Here is a 21,722-nt window from a genome sequence, read left to right as displayed (position 1 = left end):
TCAACATCCTGACTTTGTAAAGAACTTGAGGGATTGTTCAGAAAGCGGGGCCTAGTTAAACTATGTCTGGTCCAGGTACAATTTAACTGTGCTATGTACAACATTGCTACTCACTTGTCCCTGGGCAGAGAAGATGCAGATTTGCCCATCGAGAATAAATCTGTGTGCATTTCCTGGCATTAAGAATCTGTGAAGCTTAATATTATGTATGTTATGGTTTAATTCAGTTATCAATTACTTCTGCCTATTCTGCCTCACTGTCAGTGCAAAACATGTTGCAAAGGAAGCTTTTTTTCTTCTTTAGGCAGGAGGTTGGTTGAAAAAATTATGAAAATATAAAGTTCAGAGTCACAACAGTGTGTTTTAAACCCTTCTAATACATTGCCCTTTGCTATATATACATATAATACAAGATAAGGCTTGTATAACAAATCAAGAACTTGCAGTTTCATATGTAATCCTCAATTTCCAAATGGAGTGATGGAGTGTTTGTATTTACCTTGATGCTCTCCATCATTTGATGGGTAAAAAGTTTCCATTTCAAGGAGTTACCTCACATCTGTATGAGTTAGACCTGTGAGAAGTGGAGCTACCTCACATCTTTATGAGTTAGACTTTTGAGAAGTCGTGTTACCTCACACTTTATGAGTTAGACCTGTGAGAAGTCGAGTTACCTCACACTTTATGAGTTAGACCTGTGAGAAGTGGAGCTACCTCACATCTTTATGAGCTAGACCTGTGAGAAGTCGAGTTACCTCACACTTTATGAGTTAGACCTTTGAGAGGTGGAGCTACCTCACATCTTTATGAGTTAGACTTTTGAAAAGTCGAGTTACCTCACACTTTATGAGTTAGACCTGTGAGAAGTGGAGCTACCTCACATCTTTATGAGTTAGACTTTTGAGAAGTCGAGTTACCTCACACTTTATGAGTTAGACCTGTGAGAAGTCGAGTTACCTCACACTTTATGAGCTAGACCTGTGAGAAGTCGAGTTACCTTACACTTTATGAGTTAGACCTGTGAGAAGTGGAGCTACCTCACATCTTTATGAGCTAGACCTGTGAGAAGTCGAGTTACCTCACACTTTATGAGTTAGACCTGTGAGAAGTGGAGCTACCTCACATCTTTATGAGCTAGACCTGTGAGAAGTCGAGTTACCTCACACTTTATGAGTTAGACCTGTGAGAAGTGGAGCTACCTCCCATCTTTATGAGTTAGACCTGTGAGAAGTGGAGCTACCTCACATCTTTATGAGCTAGACCTGTGAGAAGTCGAGTTACCTCACACTTTATGAGTTATACCTGTGAGAAGTGGAGCTACCTCACATCTTTATGAGCTAGACCTGTGAGAAGTCGAGTTACCTCACACTTTATGAGTTAGACCTGTGAGAGGTGGAGCTACCTCACATCTTTATGAGTTAGACTTTTGAGAAGTCGAGTTACCTCACACTTTGAGTTAGACCTGTGAGAGGTGGAGCTATCTCACATCTTTATGAGTTAGACTTTTGAGAAGTCGAGTTACCTCACACTTTGATGAGTTATACCTGAGAAGTGGAGCTACCTTGCATCTTTATGAGTTAGACCTCCACAAAGTTACAAGCCAAATAATGTGAACATTTTGTGATTTTCATCTGGTTACACAGTGTTAAACTTGCCCCTTATCACTATACCATAAGACGTTTCATTTACTAAGAAACACATCAACAAATCATGGCCATAAAAGTCTTCTTATCTTTACAAAATGGCTAGAATATTACATTTATTTGGCTGAACTGGTCTTTATTTGACAATCTCACAAAAGGTCATGCTAAATATTACCCATATAATATATAAATACCACATTTGAAGAATGAAAATTGTACAAGATTTATTATCTTTGGATTCACTTGCAATAAAGTTTACTATAGAATATGATATGACTTGATTGGAATTTGTTATATATAAACTCTGCAAGAACGCTTTCTTGTCTCTGCACTCCAAACTGAAGCATACTTATTTGAACTGAATTTTGTATGCATACTAATGACACTGAAATGTGTTGCACACTATTTTCATTGAATTTACATTTGCACACTATTTTCATTTAATTTACATTTGCACACTATTTTCATTGAATTAACATTTGCACACTATTTTCATTGAATTTACATTTGCACACTTGCACACTATTTTCATTGAATTTACATTTGCACACTATTTTCATTGAATTTACATAATGCAGAACTGAAGTAAGCATGTCAAGTCACTGATGATAACAATGACTTTGTCCTGGATAAAACTATGAATTATGAAAAACTTGAACGTTTTTATCAAGTGTTAAATTAAGCAAGTATTGGGTTGAATTGAATAGATCAAAAATTGATGAGGATAACGCTCAAAATGATTTCAACTGATAAATTAAGAAAACGTAAATAAATTATGCATGTTATATTAACCAGGTATTGCAGTCAACTGAATTGAGAACGTCAAGTTGGTGAGGACATGGACCATCTACCATCAAATGACAATTCTGAATTATGTTTATTGAAATGTTGGACTAAACAATTATTGAACTGGACTGAGAATGCTGGTGAACATGACTTGAACATGGCAGCGTATGAAAATTATGGAATTTATGAAGTACTGAATTAAACTGGATTACAATTTGCAGAGTTAGTAATGGAAAAAGAGAATTTATAATTTGAGAAAATATGTTTGCAACAAAAAAATTTCTCAGATATGGAATTAAAACAAAAATATATTTATTTCAACATGGAATAAAATGATAAAGATGCATGTAGTTTCATAAAAGTAATTCAAGACAGAAATCAATAAAATAAATTATTGATTGGTGAGGAGAACACTTAATTTGACAACAAAAATCTGTTCTTGTTGTAGTTGTTGTTCTAGGGTTTAACGCCATTTTTCAGCACAAGATAGGCTATAAATGGCGGCCAGTATAACTGGTGGAGGAAGAACCCTGGAAAACCCAGGGAAGAACCACCGACCCAGGAGAAGCTACTGGCAGGCTTTCCCACGTACCCACGCTAGCCGAGCCTTGGACTTGAACCCACACAGACAAAGGTGAGATGGCAGTGATCCGGAATGGTGAGCGCTTTATACCACTTGCCCCCCTCCCCCCCCGAGATGGAATGATGGAGATGTGTAGGTAAGCATCCTAGGTTTAAGGAGATCACCCATTCATTCACCCTCAATGGCATTCCTGTCTGAGGCTGATATCCCCATCCTGAAGTGCTCTCTGTGAATAAACTTGTTTGATTGGGAAAGATCAATGAAAAAGATATATTTTCCCCATTTTTCAGAAACATCCAGGTATAAAATCCTGGGTATTGAGTAATAAATACCCTCTTTGTTGCCCATTTCTTAAAATAAAAGGTGTATACCTCTTTCCATAATGAATCCAGATTGGTTTGTGGGTCCATAATAGGTGGAGGGTCCTTGAAGTGAAGCAGGTAACACTCTTATTTTGCAGAGGACCCATGCATCATCCATTAGGTCTGACTCTGCAAAGTGACTCAGTCTGGCACCAACTGGCATGTTAGGAAGATGAGTACTTAACAGCAAAGGGAGTTGTTGCTTGGGCCAATTACCACCTCCCTCCTTTGGGAGGAACGAAGGAGTAGTCCACAGACTTTCTGCCCTTTTACCCTTATGGCTGCCCCATTTATAAAATGAAGGGTGATAAGGAGTTTTTAAAGTCTGACAGTTCTGCTGGGACCCCTGCTTATAACATGTAGGAAGGTAACCTATGGACCTCTCCAGCTGCTGGCTCATCTTTAGATGGGCCCAGAACAATGACCAACAACATGTGTTGTTCATTCTTTAGATCTTTAGAGGAATCTGTAGGGATTATCCATCAACTAATGAATCTACATCAAGTGAAGCCCCCTCAAAATATCTTTGCTGTGATCAAGCAAGACTTCAGAGGAACTCAAGGCTGTATATCATCAGAAGTGGGAGTGAGCATCTTGCCGTCTTGGCTACAGCCTCCTGGGGTCTTTGTAAGCCAGATGTAGACAAACTCCCCCTTTAAGCTGTTGACAGAAGCCAACAGGAAAACATAAGCATGTAAAGCAAATGGTAACTATGGAATGTGCCATGTAAAGCAAATGGTAACTAAGGAAGTTCCATAGCTTCTATCATTTTTTGACTGGCATGTGGGTGAAGATCCCCATTGAGATCTCAAATGTAGATGCTTCTGAATCCTGGCCAGGAGGCTTGAGTGGCCAAGCAGGTGAATTGACATTGTGACTACACACTGAAACCGCTGGGTGCAAGATGGAACTGACCAACCTCTCTGCTGTTTGGCTGCCTCCTGGCCTTGGGACAGTTGCTGTGATATACACTAAACATAGCCAAGTGAGGAAGCAACAGAAAATCGGCTTTTTCTGCATCCCTGAAAGTGTGTTGAGACTGGAGAGAATTCTTGAATGTAAAGACCCTGAAGGTTACAGACAAATATTCTAAGGCAGGAGGTGGTAAATGTTTTGTTGAATGTCCACACATCAAGATTTTCTGTTTGGCATGAGACAGAGATGGGGACTATAAACAATGCAACTGGGGCCTCCTTGAACTCACTGGAATGCACTAGTACATCATCCTGTCTCTGCTGATGCAAACAAAACAGGACTATATGTTACCTTCTCCCTTTCTCTTCGGAAGCAGATTGGATGCAAGAGATGATGAGTGGCAGCCTAATTCCTTCACTAACAAAACCAAAGAAGTGACAGGGAAGGCCTATAGACTGCCCAAACCACTGCACCAAGTGGGGAAAATGAGATATTCCAGACTTGCCACCTAGTGGTAGGTTTTCTCAAGCTCATATGGATTAAACTGAATTACAGGAAAAGAGGGGTATCAGACTGGCCAGTTCCTCTAGAGGGAGCAGAGTGCTCCTTATTCCAATTCTGATAACTACAAAATCCAGTACTGGCAGAAATAAATGCCCAGTGACTTATGCCAGTATCAAGTGCTTAGACCCAGTGACCAGTGCCTGGTGGCAGATGCCCGGTGAACAGTGACTGTGATTCCTGGTGACCAGTGCCTATTGCCTGGTGTCTTGACCAGGTGTCTGTAGCTTGCTACCAGTACCCTGTACCCAGTGACTATTGACCAGACACAAGTCAAGCAACATAGATGACTGGAAAGAGGTTTTATCCAGGGAACCTGACTTGATCATCAATCTCAACCTCTTTGTTGAACAAGAAGATGGCACTTCCAGAAAGGCAGAACTTACACAGGGGTGTGGGCGACTTCCTTAAACTGGGAAATACTCTTGAATCCTCCTGGGATCAGTGAGCTTATGACTTTCTTGCACCAGAAAGTGACAATGACCCATACAGTGATTGGACTGATGATGACTTCCTTACACTGGGAAGAGCCATTTCAACTGTTAGTATCATAGGTGTGACAGTGTCATCGTCAGATTCAAAGAAAGCAACATACTCATTACCAGACAAAGTAACACACAATAACAAAATCAGCAGCAGCAGCAGTAGCATTGTAAACACAAATAATCTCTGCTCTCTAAACCCTGCCTCAGCAAAAACAGTTTAGAACACAATGTGTGGAAACATCATGCCATGCATGATAACGTGTGGAAACATCATGCCATGCATGATAACGTGTGGAAACATCATGCCATGCATGATAAATCAGTACATTTATTTCATGTCCAATTCTTTTGGTTCTTTGGTATCTTTAGATTACTTTGGCCTCTATTCAAGTATTTTATTTGTAGCTTTCTGTCTAAACATTTTTTTCTTTTGGACCAGTGAATTTTCAGCCATTTTCAGGATTCAAAATGAACATGACAGATTTACCTAAAGCTGTACTAAGTTAAGTCAATATACTTTTTGAGAATGATACCTTAAAGGAGACCAGAAACCAATGGAAATATAGAATAATAATAAAAGTACTATAGCAGAAAACCTTATTCTGAAGTATCATCTGCGACCGTAATGCCAATATTAAAATATTGGCCTATCTTCTAGGAACTGAATTTCCGTGACCGCGTATGCAAAATTTCCGCACCTATTCGGTTACTTTTGGGATGTGACGTCACAGTAGCGACTCCAGCAGCCCAAGTGGGAGTTACCAGAGTAAAAGACAATACCGTTTTGCATTGCTTACGGGTGTAATAGAACATTAAGAAAAGCCTGTGGACAACATTTTTTTCTTTTCCGAAAGATAAAGGCATAATGAAAGAATGGATACATTATTACAAACGAGTCGATTTCAAAGCAACACCATACAGCACTATGTGCTCGTTACATTTCTCAAAGGACTGTTATGAGAGGGATTGTGAAAAAATGGCAGCTCAAGGATACGCAAATGCTAGGCCTAGACTAAAAGTTGGCGCTGTTCCAGACATAACGTTGAATATTTTAAATCCTGGGAAAAGTGTTAAACGTGTGAGTTACGAAAATAGGCAGAAGGCCAAGTAAGTGACCACAAAATACAACAATCAACTCACAGATCTTTTATCTACACCAGCAGTGCTAAAAATAAATCTGACAGCCTGACACCCTGGGCCCCTCTGGTTTTAGTTCTGGCCCATCCTGTATTCAAAGAGAAGTGCCCGTCAGGCTTGTCGAAACAAAAATTGTTTGCCTGAGGAAACTTTGATCGCGCTGGTGAAATGAGTAAATGTATTTTCAAGATGTTGACATACATGCCTTAACACGGCACAATCTAAATCAAATCACTACTGTCCAAGGTGAAATTTAGATTTGATTTTAATCAAATGGAGGCTTTGCCAAAAATAATATTCTAAACCTGTCGTGTTTCGAGAAAACACAATTTTCAGTAATCTTATAAAAATTACAAATTTTAAAAAAAATTTATTGCATACATGTAGTATGTATAAACGGTAATCTGTTATGATTGGAACTGATATAAAACTATTCCTTGGGCAGTTTAAATAGCAGAGATTAAAAGAAAAGAGGTCAAAGTTTCACATTAAATGGCTGACAATAGAAACTGGTGGGGGGGAGAGACACTATTGACCCAACCCCCAACCCCTTGCCCCAATGTGCGAGCGCCCATGGGACGTACCTTTTCTCCATGTGATACGCCTTATTATTCCCCCAGGACAAGCCCATTTTGCATATTCTGGTCAGCTCTGGCTAAATTGCAAAATAGCTAAAGTTTTAATTTAAATACGCAAACAATAAAGCTGGTGTGACTAATGAACAGACTCCCTATCCTTGCATTGATCTTGTGAAAAGGACTGCCCTTCGGACATACTTCAAAGAAACCATGTTCGACAGTGTGTGTATGTGTAAGCACCAGCAATTGATTACCAAATAAACGATGCCTATTTTGTTGTTACTTACGATGCCATGGACTTCAGGTTTAAGTCTTAATGCATGTAACACTGTTTGCTGAACAAAATATTTATTAAGAATTAGTTCTTTAGGGCCACATATACTGCATGGTATATTTTGTTTTATTCCTTGTAATTTTATCATGGTAATTAAACTTTAAATATACGGTAGAGGAATGTCAGGTGTTAACTGGCCGAGTTTCTTCGGCGGAAATGGAGATGCAATTTTGTTTGCAGAGAAAATTTCACAGTGATCATTCATTTAAGCTAACTGGTGACAATTTTATTCTTTTAATTTTTTTATGCTATAGTAAAGTTATAGTTGTTTAAAAACATCTGAAATTTACTTGAATAATGTTTAATTTTCACGTTTTATTTACTGAAGAAGAAAAAAAGAAAAAAACTGTCGTGTGATATTAATTATTTCGTCCAGTGCCGGATTTAGACGTGTGTGCATGTGATTTGAATTTTTAACGTAGCTTTAACAATTTTTCAGTCATATCACTACGATATCTGCAGTGTGGCAGTTTAGACTGTGGATTGCATACGTTACATCTATTTATAAATGGTTTGGGGTTGGTTTTTTTTCTTCTGACAAGTGAAAATTGACAGACATAATGTAATAATCGGGACTTCACTGCGAAAAATTTGGAGACATTACGAAATCGGGATGTAGATGAGGAAATACCCCCAAAATCGGGAGGTTTTTCTCCTGGCTTGAGAGTTGACAGGTGTGAACTGTCCGGGCTTGTGGAATTTCAGTCAGGGCTTGAGTTTATTTAAGTCACCAGCCCAGGGCCTGTGCCTAGAAAATTTCTTTTAGCACTGACCAGTACAGTACATAAACTATTATATCAGACTGCAGATTCAAGTTTTGAATGTGCAACCCAAATGTGGTCTCCTTCCGTCTGCCTCGCTCGCCAATGTCTATGTTTGTATTCAAGGACTGGCTAGTATTGCGTCACTCATCAAAACTCGGAAAAACTCGGCAATTTACGGAATTGTGGTATTTTCCATGCAATAAAATCACTACCCGCTTACGATATTTAATTTATAAACATGACAGTCGGATTAAAATCTCTAGAGAATTACATAGTAAAAGGAAAATTTTGATTTCTAGTCTCCTTTAAGGATATTTCTAAACTATTTAGTCAAATTGGAAATATTTCTTTTCATTTCTTACTTGCATCAAACTAGCAACCTGCGATTTCAAAGTACCAATTATGAATGAGGTGAGAGTATAATCTCCTTGTTACCCAGTGTCCTTGTTACCCAGTGTCCTTGTTACCCAGTGTCCTTGTTACCCAGTGTCCTTGTTAGGTATTTGTTACTTACTAATTATGAATTACATGTGATTATCATGCTTTTTGTCACCAGGCACCTCTGTTACTATGCTTTTGTTATTTTGTTATTTAAATGAATGCAGTTGTTTATCTGTCTTTTGGTGTGTCAGGTGAAATCAAACAAAGAAAACTTATAAACATAACCTATAGTGTAATAAACAATCTATATATATATATATATATATATATATATATATATATATATATATATATATATCACATACCTCCACCAATGGTGATTTCTGGCAAGTTTCCACTTTGGCATAGTTTTCTTTATACAATTCTACATACTCAATACCACCACTCTTTGTAGCACCACAGCATTCAAACTGAAAAAAAAGGGCCAATGTATATGTGTGAACATTTTACTCTCTTAAATCTGACAAAATTTTGTGCAAACATAAAATCAAAACAAAATTTATATCCACGAAAAAAATGGAAAGCACTGTTATGTAGCAGCACATCTGGAGTCACATGATTCCAAAGATAAAAAAAACAGACATAATTATAGAATTGGGAAAAAGGAGAAGATATGCATATTTTGCTCATGATCAAAGTCATCAAAGATCTTGATGACAATAAACCCAACAAATCAAAAATGGGGCTTCAAGAGTGGTAAAAAGCCCAGTCAGTCTCATGGATGATCATCTCTTTAACCCTTTACCTCATAGAGCATAGTGACAAAGTGCAGCACGCTATAAATAGAACACCTGTTACCCTGCCGACCGCATTCGCATAGCCATGCCTGTGAATTGTTAAGCAATGTAGTGGTGTTACGTTTAACAGCAGTTTTAACCATTTTATGTTTTAGGTAGACATTTATTATATGTGGAAAAATTTAAGAGTAAAGTCCGATTGTTAGAGCTGTGTAATTATTTTTCACAGAAGAATATTTTATGTGTGTTAAAATCGAGAGAGAACTCGTTCACCGTCATGTCAGTGAGGCCGCGTGACCGACCGTAGCTGCCATTTCCCATACTCGAAATTTACACGTTTTTCATCTGTGACTACATCACTAAGTCATCTGAATTTGATAATCAATAAAAACTAATTGCTGCTTACATAAATATCAGAGCCTTTACCTAAGTTATTGAATCTTTCGTGGTTGTGATTCTAATCGTGAAAACTTCGCAAGTACTGAATGAAATCCTGCCTGTGAACTGTTAAGCAATGTAGTGTATGTTATGTTTAACATCAATTTTAACCATTTTACATTTTTGGTACACATATATTATATGTGGACAAATTTAAGAGTAAAGTCCAATTGTTATAGCTGTGTAATTATTTTTCACAGAAGATTTTTTTTTATGTGCTTCAAAATCTTGAGAGAACTTGTTCACCGTCATGTCAGTGAGGCTGCGTGACCAACCGTAGCTGCCATTTCCGATACTCGAAATTTACAAGGTTTTCGTGTGCGTCTATATCACTAAGTCATCTGAATTTGATAATTTATAAAAACTAATTGCTGCCTACATCAATATCAGAGACTTTACCTAATTTATTGAATCCTTCGTGGTTGTTATTCTAAGCGTGAAAACTTACTACGTACTGAATGAAATCTGCGGCTGCCATTTTGGAGACAGGAGATTACGACCCAGTTATTTTAAATAGTAGATATCGACCAGTGCATGAATAGCGACCACGTGATCTGACGTAATTGTCATTCGCAGAAATGAATCTAGTATCTACTAGGGGGGTTTTCCCCGAAGGTGGCGCTACGAAAACTAGCTCAAAATGGCCAATGTTTACAGCAGGCGTCAAAGGCGCCTCCATGCGAATCTTGTAGAGGCGTCAAAAGGCGCTTCCATGCGAATGGAGTAGAGGCGTCCAAAGACGCTTGTATGAGGTAAAGGGTTAATAGGCACTGATCACACTCATTACGGAAATAGTCCAAGATCTTGATGACAATAAACCCAACAGATTCAAGATCAACTCGTTAATATGCATGCATCTCACTCATAACCAAACTTGTACATGTTTTGATAATATAAGCATATTTTCCAAATGTAATTAAACTTAGATCATAAATATGGTTTTCTGACTGGTATAAAGTTCAGTCAAACTTAGATCATAAATATGGTTTTCTGAGTGGTATCAAGATCTGTCAATCTTAGATCATAAATATGGTTTTCTGACTGGCATAAAGTTCAGTCAATCTTAGATCATAAATATGGTTCTGAGTGGTCTCAAGTTCAGTCAAACTTAGATCATAAATGGTTTTCTGAGTGGTATCAAGTTCAATCAATCTTAGATCATAAATATGGTTTTCTGACTGGTATAAAGTTCAGTCAATCTTAGATCATAAACATGGTTTTCTGACTGGCATAAAGTTCAGTCAATCTTAGATCATAAATATGGTTTTCTGACTGGTATAAAGTTCTGTCAATCTTAGATCATAAGTATGGTTTTCTGAGTGGTATAAAGTTCAGTCAATCTTAGATCATAAATATGGTTTTCTGACTGGTATAAAGTTCAGTCAATCTTAGATCATAAATATGGTTTTCTGACTGGTATAAAGTTCAGTCAATCTTAGATCATAAATATGGTTTTCTGACTGGTATAAAGTTCAGTCAATCTTAGATCATAAATATGGTTTTCTGACTGGTATAAAGTTCAGTCAATCTTAGATCATAAATATGGTTTTCTGACTGGCATAAAGTTCAGTCAATCTTAGATCATAAATATGGTTTTCTGAGTGGTATAAAGTTCAGTCAATCTTAGATCATAAATATGGTTTTCTGAGTGGTATCAGGTTCAGTCAATCTTAGATCATAAATATGGTTTTCTGAGTGGTATAAAGTTTAGTCAATCTGCATTTGCTTATGCTGGATTATAACCAAGATCAAGTTAACTTCAATGATTACAACTTTTTATTTTCATTTTTGTAAAGTTTTATTTTTACATCCTGTTATTTGCTTAACATTATTAACAGAAAATTCAGTTTTTATTGTGAAAGAAGCAATGTAATAGTCTGTGTTAATATTTTATCACTAATATATATTACTTATTTACCAAATTGGGGAGATTTCAATCTTTGTTTCTGGGCAAGAGATCAGGTTAAAGGGGAGACTCTTTTCTACATACAGCTTGTAAGGATATACTAGATCTCACTTGGATATGGTGTTGGAGACAAATATTTTAAGCAAAGTAGAGCAATGGTCCTACCAATTGTCCGACCAATCGTCTTACTGTAATGTTCTGCATATTCAAGGTATTCCATAAGGAACTCTTAGGGTCAGATCTCTAAATCTCCATTTCCTGTTTTCATCCTGCCTTCTGAATTTAACATTCTTTTAAAACATCACAAATGCATTAAACAAAATGCTTGATGGGTGCCAACACCTATATCTCCCACCTAGAACTGAACATCTTCATCTTGCTTTGTGACTGCTACTGATGGGAGAGATTTTTTCCACATTTCCTCCTCTCACTGCATATCTTAGCAGTGTATGGCTTTAGCAAAAGATCTGACCCTCAGAGATGTTAGTAACCTTTGTCTTTTAGGTGCCCCCCCCCCCATAAATCCAGCCCTCCCAGATTAAAATTTTTTAGCAAAAAAAGCTGAAAGTTATCTGCCCACCTAGGTGGCAGTTATAGTGATCTCCCCTTGATACCGGGATTGGCACCAAATACCATTAAATTTTCAGTTACTGCTGGAGTAAAAGTCATACACTGGGAGGGTGTATGTGTATTGTGATTGGGTAAGTATCAGCAAAGAAATATATTTTACTATACAAAATTGGTTTTTTCTTCAAATACATAACCTGGTCCTAATACATCAGAAGAATAGGTAGGGGTGGAGGGAGATATATCCCCTTACCCCTGAGAGATCATCTCAAGTCCCCATATGTTGGGGAGTGGCTTCTAAAGGAAAAAGTTTTTCCTCCCACAAATCCACTGAGAGTCATGAAAAAATACCCTTGTGAAGCTTCAAGTGGCCTCAAAAAGGTAACTTTTGAACTCTGTAGGTTCCACCAGATCAAATTGAGCCTTTCAGGATGAAAGATCTCTGAGAAGTGAAGAAGTGTACTCAGACCTCCTTCCCATGGCATGGATAAAAACAGAGAACAGTTTTGTTCATATGCAATGTTTGTGGCAACTGTCCTAACCTTGTGAGCAAATGTATTGGGGAAACGTTATATCCAATATGCAGAATGAATAACCCACTTTATCCAAAATGAATGTGTCTCTGTTGACATCATCCACTTCCTCTTTGACAGCATATCATCTCCTTGACACAGCAACCTTCCTTAACTACCACTTTTCAGCTTGTAATGGGTTATGTAGATGATGTTGAAATGAAGTGTCCAGAGTAGACAGAAATTTATTACGAAGGTCTGATAACCCATGAATGGCATACTTGTTCTTGACATGAATGATACTGACCCATCTTGTCAGACCTGCATGAAGTGGATCCACCAATAGGACATGTATTTGCTGATTATTTACCAATGCAGTGAGGAGGCAGGACTTCTATGACAGGTAACCAATGATGCTCTTGAGAGCAGTTCAAATGGTGTCTTGCTCAGGCAGGTTAATATCCATGACTGATTCTACTTGGGCAAGGATCCAACATCACTGGACATGTGTAATCCAGTATGAACAGAAGATCAAGGAGGTCTTAGGTTTGTCTGCTATCCTCTCTTTTATGATAACACAGTGTGCCAGTGATTGTGGAATGGTAGGTTTTAATTCTGACTGGTGCTATTCCTCGTGGAACATCCATAGGAAGTTAGCTATTGACGAATGCAAGCCTGCAGTGGTATAAAGTGTTCTTGAGTGCACCAATGTGAGAATATATTCCATTGCCTTTATATACCTTTCAAAGTGGACAAGCCATCTTGTACCAGGGATTTGCCACCACTTGATGTGAGAACTGTTTGTTCTTAAGGGTGTACTTTAATAAGGTCCAGACATGCCGCTTGAGTGGAGTAACAGGATGAGGAGACACTCCAATTCTTTTGCTTCCTTTGGAACCTATGGTGTTGGACAACTGTATACATTTGGCTGTTTCAATCGACAGAAAGAGCATCGATTATCCAGGCCTTCTGGATCTGAGACTGGTGAGACAAAGAGGTTGGGATTTTGGCATTCCACCATGTCACCAATAGGTCCATCACAGGTCAGTACCATTGGACACCTACCGAGTGAAAACCAAGGGATAAAGAGACCATTCCATTTGTATTAGTTTGTTCCTGTGGGAAATAAGCCTGCCAGTACATTAGCCAGCCTTGGATATATTGAATGTGGACATGGATTAGTCATTGAGAACACCATTTTAGAACATCCCAAGCAAGAAAACAAAGGTCTGTGGAATTGGCTCCACCTTGCCATTTGAGATAAGTGGAGATGTCGGACAGAATGAGAACTCCATTCCCATGTAGGTTCTCCAACCACCAATGAAAAGCTTTTGGAACTGGTTTCATCTCGAGACTGCTATGTAAATAATAATCCTGAGGGTGCCACACTTCACTGGCACCCTAAAAGGATAGGAGACTTGCTTCCCCCAGTCCTGTTTTTGCATCCATGCTGATCATGATTGCCTGAGGTTGTACCTGCCGAGGTATCCCCAATGTGATCCAGTGAGGTTTCCCACCCTTCCAGATGGAACCTCATATTGTGCAGATTGTGAAAGTTGGTCCAATGGTCAAAGTTGCAGCCTCCATTTGGACCAAAGAGTCATTGTAATTTGAGTCCAAGAAGGCGATTTATGACTAAGATGTCCACTGCTGCATTGAGAAAACCCAGCAGACAAAGGATTCTGTATAGGCAAAGTATCCACCATTGCAATAACACAATTCTCATTCCTGGGCAGGACATACTTTGTTTGCTTGAATGTTGAGTTCCATACCTAAATGACTGAAATCTTGAATGTTGAGTTCCATACCTAAATGACTGAAATCTTGAATGTTGAGTTCCATACCTAAATGACTGAAATCTTGAATGTTGAGTTCCATACCTAAATGACTGAAATCTTGAATGTTGAGTTCCATACCTAAATGACTGAAATCTTGAATGTTGAGTTCCATACCTAAATGACTGAAATCTTGAAAGAGATGTCCTTGCTGAGAGGGTAACAGGTCATATCACGTACTGCTTGTAGTTTTTTGTAGGTGAATCACAGATTTCTGGAAGCTGTGCAAGTGGGGATGTGAAGTCCAGCTTTTTGCAAGTACACACTGATTGTGTAGAAACTTGAATGGATGGCATTTAGAAACCCACTGTTGGATTCCATCATGAACCCAAGAACATAAAGGAGTTCACTGAATGTGCTAAGGTTGATGACCATGAGCAAATCTCCATGTTTGTAGGTGAAAGGAACTCTGGGCAAAGAAGAAAATGTGCTCTATGTGACAGACCACCTACCCGGTCCATATGTCATCATGCCAATCTTGCTCAGTCTTCTCCAGCTGGGATCTTTGATGGGGTGAAGGAGTCATGAAAGTGATGTCATTTAAGATTGAGGCTCTCGCGTAGAGAAACACTGGCAAAAACAATTCCCCCCCCCCCCGCCTCTTTTTCACATAGTTCAGGAGAACTGGTTTTCAAGGCTCTAAATTCGGTAAGTCTACTTCCCAGTAGTCTGTGCTCTAGGAAAGTCCCCTCACATGAATTTGTTCTCCAATACTAATAGTGCTTAAGTTATTTCATGTGCATATCAGTGTTCACATCGTGATTAAGTCACAATAATTTCTCAATTTTTGCAGCAAAAATATTATACTTCTCTCTTTTCATAACATATCTGTAAAATAAACACCCAAGAATATCAACTATATACAAATAATCCCATATTTTCACTTGTCTTTTTCTCCAATGGACACAACCTGTTGATATGCCAGTCAAGCTCTTTTTGCGGCTTTGGCAAAGATTTCTTTAGCCTTCCTTTGTGACTGATGTTTTTGGCTCAATGTGTAATCGTTTCTTTTCCTTTCAATCTGGTGCTTGTATTGGCGACATGCAGTGCACATATTCTGACAGAACCACATCTATTCTCTCATGCAAGAAATCTTTCTTCTTATAGTAATTAACTGCACTTTTTCCAAATGCCTTCTGAGCTTCAATTTTTCCATATGCAGCTTCTTTTTTAGGTGCTGTTCCAAACGCTTCCAACTGCAATTACCATAGAGCAGAAGTCACAAAATGCCAGTCCTCTAGCGTTCAGTTTTCTTATAAACTGACCAACTACATTTTTGTCGACTTTTCGCTCCAGCCATTCCCATTTCCATGTTTTTTAAACCTTTATCTAAACTTCTTGTGTCATGGTCTCTCTCAAGAACTCAGGATGCCATTTTTTGTCAGCACGCTTCTTCTTTCCATTGCCATCAGTTTCCATTACATGAAGATTCATTAGATGAATTTAAACTTTTGACCAATCAGAATACTCTTTACAAGAGTCGTGGGCTAACAAATATATGAAACGAATACGTTATAAGGGTCATTGCAAAATGGGGCCTAACAGACCATTTTTTAAAACTGGATCAGAGATGATGATTAAAAAAAACGGACTATATCAAGAAAAATCTGATTCAAGTTTGGAGAAAAGCGGTATTCTGCTTTAAAACGGAGAAAAATCATTTTGATTGTAAGGCAATTCAAAAGGTCAGTAACTCTGTCAGGCTGAGGAAGCAATTAGATTCCTCCAAAGTCAATGATCACCTGATGTTAGAACTGTACACCAGGCATGTGTTGTAGAAGAATGAGGACAGATATCAGATGGAAGTGGGATGAAAACTTCTTCAGTCTGAACCTGTAAGGCTGAGTTTTCCGGCTTCATAGCAAGACCTGATAATGACATGGGAACTTAAGAGTCTGTTTTTGTCACATGAGATGTATAATGACAAGGGAACTTAAGAGTCTATTTTTGTTACATGAGATGTATAATGAAAAGGGAACTTAAGAGTCTATTTTTGTCATATGAGATGTATAATGACAAGGGAACTTAAGAGTCTGTTTTTGTTAAATGAGACGTATAATGATAAGGGAACTTATGAGCCTATTTTTGTTACACGAGATGTATAATGACAAGGGAACTTAAGAGTCTATTTTTGTTACATGAGATGTATAATGAAAAGGGAACTTAAGAGTCTATTTTTGTCATATGAGATGTATAATGACAAGGGAACCTAAGAGTCTGTTTTTGTTGCATGAGATGTATAATGATAAGGGAACTTAAGAGCCTATTTTTGTTACATGAGATGTATAATGACAAGGGAACTTAAGAGTATTTTTGTCATATGAGATGTATAATGACAAGAGAACTTAAGAGCCTGTTTTTGTCACATGAGATGTATAATGACAAGGGAACTTAAGAGCCTGTCTTTATCACATGAGATGTATAATGATAAGGGAACTTAAGAGCCTATCTTTGTTACATGAGATTTATAATGACAAGGGAACTTAAGAGTCTATTTTTGTCATATGAGATGTATAATGACAAGAGATCTTAAGAGCCTGTTTTTGTCACATGAGATGTATAATGACAAGGGAACTTAAGAGCCTGTCTTTGTCACATGAGATGTATAATGACAAGGAAACTTAAGAGCCTGTCTTTGTCACATGAGATGTATAATGACAAGGGTACTTAAGAGCCTGTTTTTGTCACACGAGATGTATAATGACAAGGGAACTTAAGAGCCTGTCTTTGTCACATGAGATGTATAATGACAAGTGAACTTAAGAGCCTGTTTTTGTCACACGAGATGTATAATGACAAGGGAACTTAAAAGCCTGTCTTTGTCACATGAGATGTATAATGACAAGGGAACTTAAGAGCATGTTTTTGTCACACGAGATTATAATGACAAGGGAACTTAAGAGCCTGTCTTTGTCACATGAGATGTATAATGACAACGGTACTTAAGAGCCTGTTTTTGTCACATGAGATGTATAATGACAAGGGTACTTAAGAGCCTGTTTTTGTCACATGAGATATATAATGACAAGGGAACTTAGGAGCCTTATTTTGTCACATGAGATGTATAATGACAAGGGAACTTAAGAGCCTGTCTTTGTCACATGAGATGTATAATGACAAGGGTACTTAAGAGCCTGTTTTTGTCACACGAGATGTATAATGACAAGGGAACTTAAGAGCCTGTTTTTGTCACATGAGATTAAGGTAGTGAAGTCGATGTCTACTGTGAAGCAGTTGGAGCAGAATGTCAAGAATGGCAGCTCATTAGACTTATTAGTTAGATCCCATTACTTCCAAAGTGCCACTATGTAGAGGCACACTTTGGGTGGCAAAGACTTGAGGCCAAGTTAAGAGACATTGCTTGAAAACTGAGGTACCAAGTTGGTTAGATTTTGATCCAAGAGAGTGCTTATATAAACTGGACATAATCCACAGGAAGTGCCTAGCAGCACTATGTGGTTTAGACTGACCGATAAGAGTGCGTGTATAACTGGACATCGTCTGCAAGAAGTGCCTGGAAGCAAAAGGTGGGTTAGACTGCTGTATAACTAGGTTCACGAACTAAGTTCTTAAGTACAGCGGCACTAAGTTGGGCACTGCACATGGAAATGCTATGTGAGTTGTGGAACTGGACAACTTCATTTTTCTGGTGGGTGATACAGTATGATTGATTGCGATCATGACCATTGTGTTCAGAGCTCTATGGCCAAGTCTGACCGTTCTTGAGGATGGGATGGGATACAGGATATTGACCCACATAGTTGCTCCGTAATTCTGATATGCGAGATGATAATAATGATAATCTAGGCTGTTGTTGCTCTCTATCTCACTCCCCAGTAAATGACATGGTTTCAAACCTTTGTGTGCACACTGATGATGTCTTTGTCCCTCTAAGTATGATCCTGCACACATAAAAAGGCATTTAAGTGTCATTATTGACATTATTGACATTACTAACAAAGTAGATGCTACAATATCCATTGTGATACAATGTTACCTGCAAGGAAAGGCCCCATGATGTTCCATACAGGTAAAATCAGTAAAGAATCATGTACATAACTATGAAGTGGATGCCAAGACAAAATAATGAAGAAAACTTACCTGCATGTATCTGAACACAGTGGCAATTATACAGCAATATTAAATGAGTTTTCTACATCATGCACCAGACCTACACTTATTAACATGGTTAAAACAATGTAAGGGGATGCCATTTTGACTTGTGCAGGTATGTATCAGAGAGATACATGATGGATGCAAGACATACTGAAAGCTAGCTTGGGCATTGGTAAGGCAAGATAAAAGGAGTTAATTTTTGGGGGCTTGGTCATTTACAGTACAAGGCACACTGACCAAATTACACTTGTACTGGTTTAGAGTCTTGTTTAGTGTAGTTCAGCATCATATGCTGATGTACTATTTAGACAAATGCTGGACTACATTTACCAAAGGTAAATTACACTTAACTTCATATTTACAAGAAAGGTATATCTGAACAATTTCTGGGCTACCTTGTATATTAAATTCTGACCCCAAAAGGTTGTGGCAACTCCACTGGTCACAGACCAATCAAAGACTAGCACTCCTAGATGGTATGACTTGGGCCCGACATGAACACCATGGTATTGGATTGTAAATCAGTGGCAATTACACTGGCACAGCTTAAACATGGTCAATACATTTTGTGTGTACTTATTATATGGAAAGTAAGACATTGTGACATTATTTCCTAAGGCTGCTCAGCATGATCATAATCAATGGAAAATTAACTGAATTCCATGATGCATGTATCTAAAATGGCTGACAGACTGACAGACAAACAGGCAGATAGGATGATCAAAAAGAAATGAACAAGAAATGTGCTCATGGAACATGTATGCCCCACCACTGGACCTGAAAATTGATCTAAACACAAACTTAAGGACAGACATAAGTGGACATAGGGTAACATTACATAACCACCACCACCACATTCATAGCAGAAATTAAAATGGCAAAATAGTTGATTACATCTAATTGAACGGTGTCCATAAACTGTTTCTTGCTAGGCTGATTTTCATCAAAGTAGTGTTTCACACCATCTATCAGAGCTTCATTAACCAGCTCCTTTGCCTGAAATAAAAATTCAGATTCAATTAAAGCCATATATGGTGAAAAATTAAAAGGAATATTTTTTCAACACAAACTATAGTACCTGCAGTGGCTTGCCATCACAAACCCCACTTTTCGCTGCATATTCCAACAACAATCCCCCACCACTGTATATTCTGCTCTGCCAACTGCGCCGCTCTTCCTAACAGATTGCATATATAGTGAAACATCTCAAGACCAACATTCCTTGGAATCAAATTAAAATTTCACTTTTTATGGGTTTTCATTTATGGAGGGTCTCAATTTTCATTCAATAATGAAATATGATCAGCTCTTCTCTCATGCACAGGTAAATATTTTAGTTTTCCAAAAACATCAATAGCCATTAAAAATTTTTTTTTACAAATACATCATACCTGTCATAATTAGTTTTTCAATGCATGATTACATGTTTGCCTTGTTTCTTTTGACATCTTCCACCAGATCTATGGAGGAAGCATATAACGTTACCAACTGCTCTGATGGCCTAGTGGTTAGAGACTCTGCCTAGGATGCAGGAGGTCACAAGTTTGAACCCCAGCCAGGTCATATCAAATACTTATAAAAACGGTACTAAAATCTGCCTCGCTTGGCACTCAGCACTAAGAAGTTAGTGTTAGGACTGGTCGGCCTAGTGTCAGGATAATGTGACTGGGGGGAACATGATGCTACATGTCTGAGGCATGATTCCCAAGTGCTAAACATCACTACAAACTGTTACACTGCAGACAACGTAGTGATATGACAACCCTTTTTAAAGCTTCGTTAAAAATCCAAATCACACAGACACACACACAGACACAGACACACACAGCCTGTGTCTGTTCATCTTCTTATGTCAAATCCCCATAAATTCATTTTCACACTATAACTTTTAAAGGATTTCATGAGTTCTAATAAAGTTTGATGCAAGGCTTCAATGTCTAGGTCAAGCTCTGTTTGAACTGGAGTTAAAGCCCCTGTATGACACAGATCCTGCATCAAAAATTTTGTTTCCACTCAGTAAATTATGATGGACTTTATGGATTCAGCTCAATTTTGGCTTTTCACTGAGAAGATCTAGGGTCAAGTTTGATTTTCACAACTTTCAACAAAATTTAATGGAGTTATATCCCCCATCTGACACAATACTTTCCTTTCATTTACATGAAGATTTTGTTTCCTCTCAATAACCTTTGAATTTGCAAATTCAAACCAAATATGGTACGAGACTTAACTTTAGGAAGAGCTGCAACATGTTTGATTTTTTCTATTATCCAATAAAATTTGATGGAGTTAACTGCAGTTTCATTTTTGCTAAATAAATTTTGCATGACTACATGGATAAAAAAAAAATCAAATGTGGTATAAAATGTTACATTATCAAGACCAAAGTCAAGTTCACTTCACTATTTCCATAAACTTTTACTGAGTTGTCTCCCATTTTAGACTTTGCCCGTCATGCTGCATTATACTGACGGGGTAAACGTTTCCTATGTGCACATTCCAAGATTTCCAATACATGACTGTCATTTAATGAGAAAAGGCAGGCATCATGTCCGATTAAATTTCATGTATTTCAATGAAACCATGAAAAGATACCTTTCTGTAGCATAATAGGTTATGACTCCTTGGATTTCGACTTTATCACAAAGATTTTGTCACATAGTCAACATTTAGTTGATCACGTAACTCTAGTCTAGAAGTCTTTCCTCTAATGAAGGCCTTGTGATACGGTTCAAAGCTTGTGAGTCATAACCTATAATGTATGCAATAGAAAAATATCCTTTCCTACCAGTATACACACTGAATGCAAAAGCCTGTAGCAGGTAGCAATATTCATTCTATAATTCATATATTTCATTTTATATGGTTTATTTCAGTAATAAATTGACAATGGGGATTTTTTTTTGGTCTTCAGAGTGGCTAGGTTTTGGTTAATTGAGCTAAAGTTTACTGAAATTAACAAAGGAAATATCCTGGACTAGAAACCTTGTTCAGTTTCAAGAGAATTTTGCTTTAATGAGGC

At 37.9% G+C, this 21,722-nt stretch overlaps 1 protein-coding gene across 1 annotated transcript in view; it reads right to left on the bottom strand.

Moving 5' to 3' along the window:
- The window catches only part of LOC149787643 (CD9 antigen-like), a 119,378-nt gene that overhangs the window by 8,013 nt on the left and 89,643 nt on the right, over positions 1–21,722 (bottom strand). The window contains exons 4-5 of the mRNA XM_089973822.1: positions 19,595–19,696; positions 8,895–8,999 (exon numbers count right to left, since the gene is read on the bottom strand). Coding sequence (XP_089829948.1) covers positions 8,895–8,999; positions 19,595–19,696 — 207 coding nt within the window. The remainder of the gene's footprint in view (positions 1–8,894; positions 9,000–19,594; positions 19,697–21,722) is intronic.

The sequence above is a fragment of the Sinohyriopsis cumingii genome, chromosome 11 (genome assembly GCF_028554795.1).
Source record: "Sinohyriopsis cumingii isolate HCF-2022 chromosome 11, ASM2855479v2, whole genome shotgun sequence".
NCBI classification, from domain to species: domain Eukaryota; kingdom Metazoa; phylum Mollusca; class Bivalvia; order Unionida; family Unionidae; genus Sinohyriopsis; species Sinohyriopsis cumingii.
Note: the sequence above shows the minus strand (reverse complement) of the source record. Positions and strands in the feature narration are given on the sequence as shown.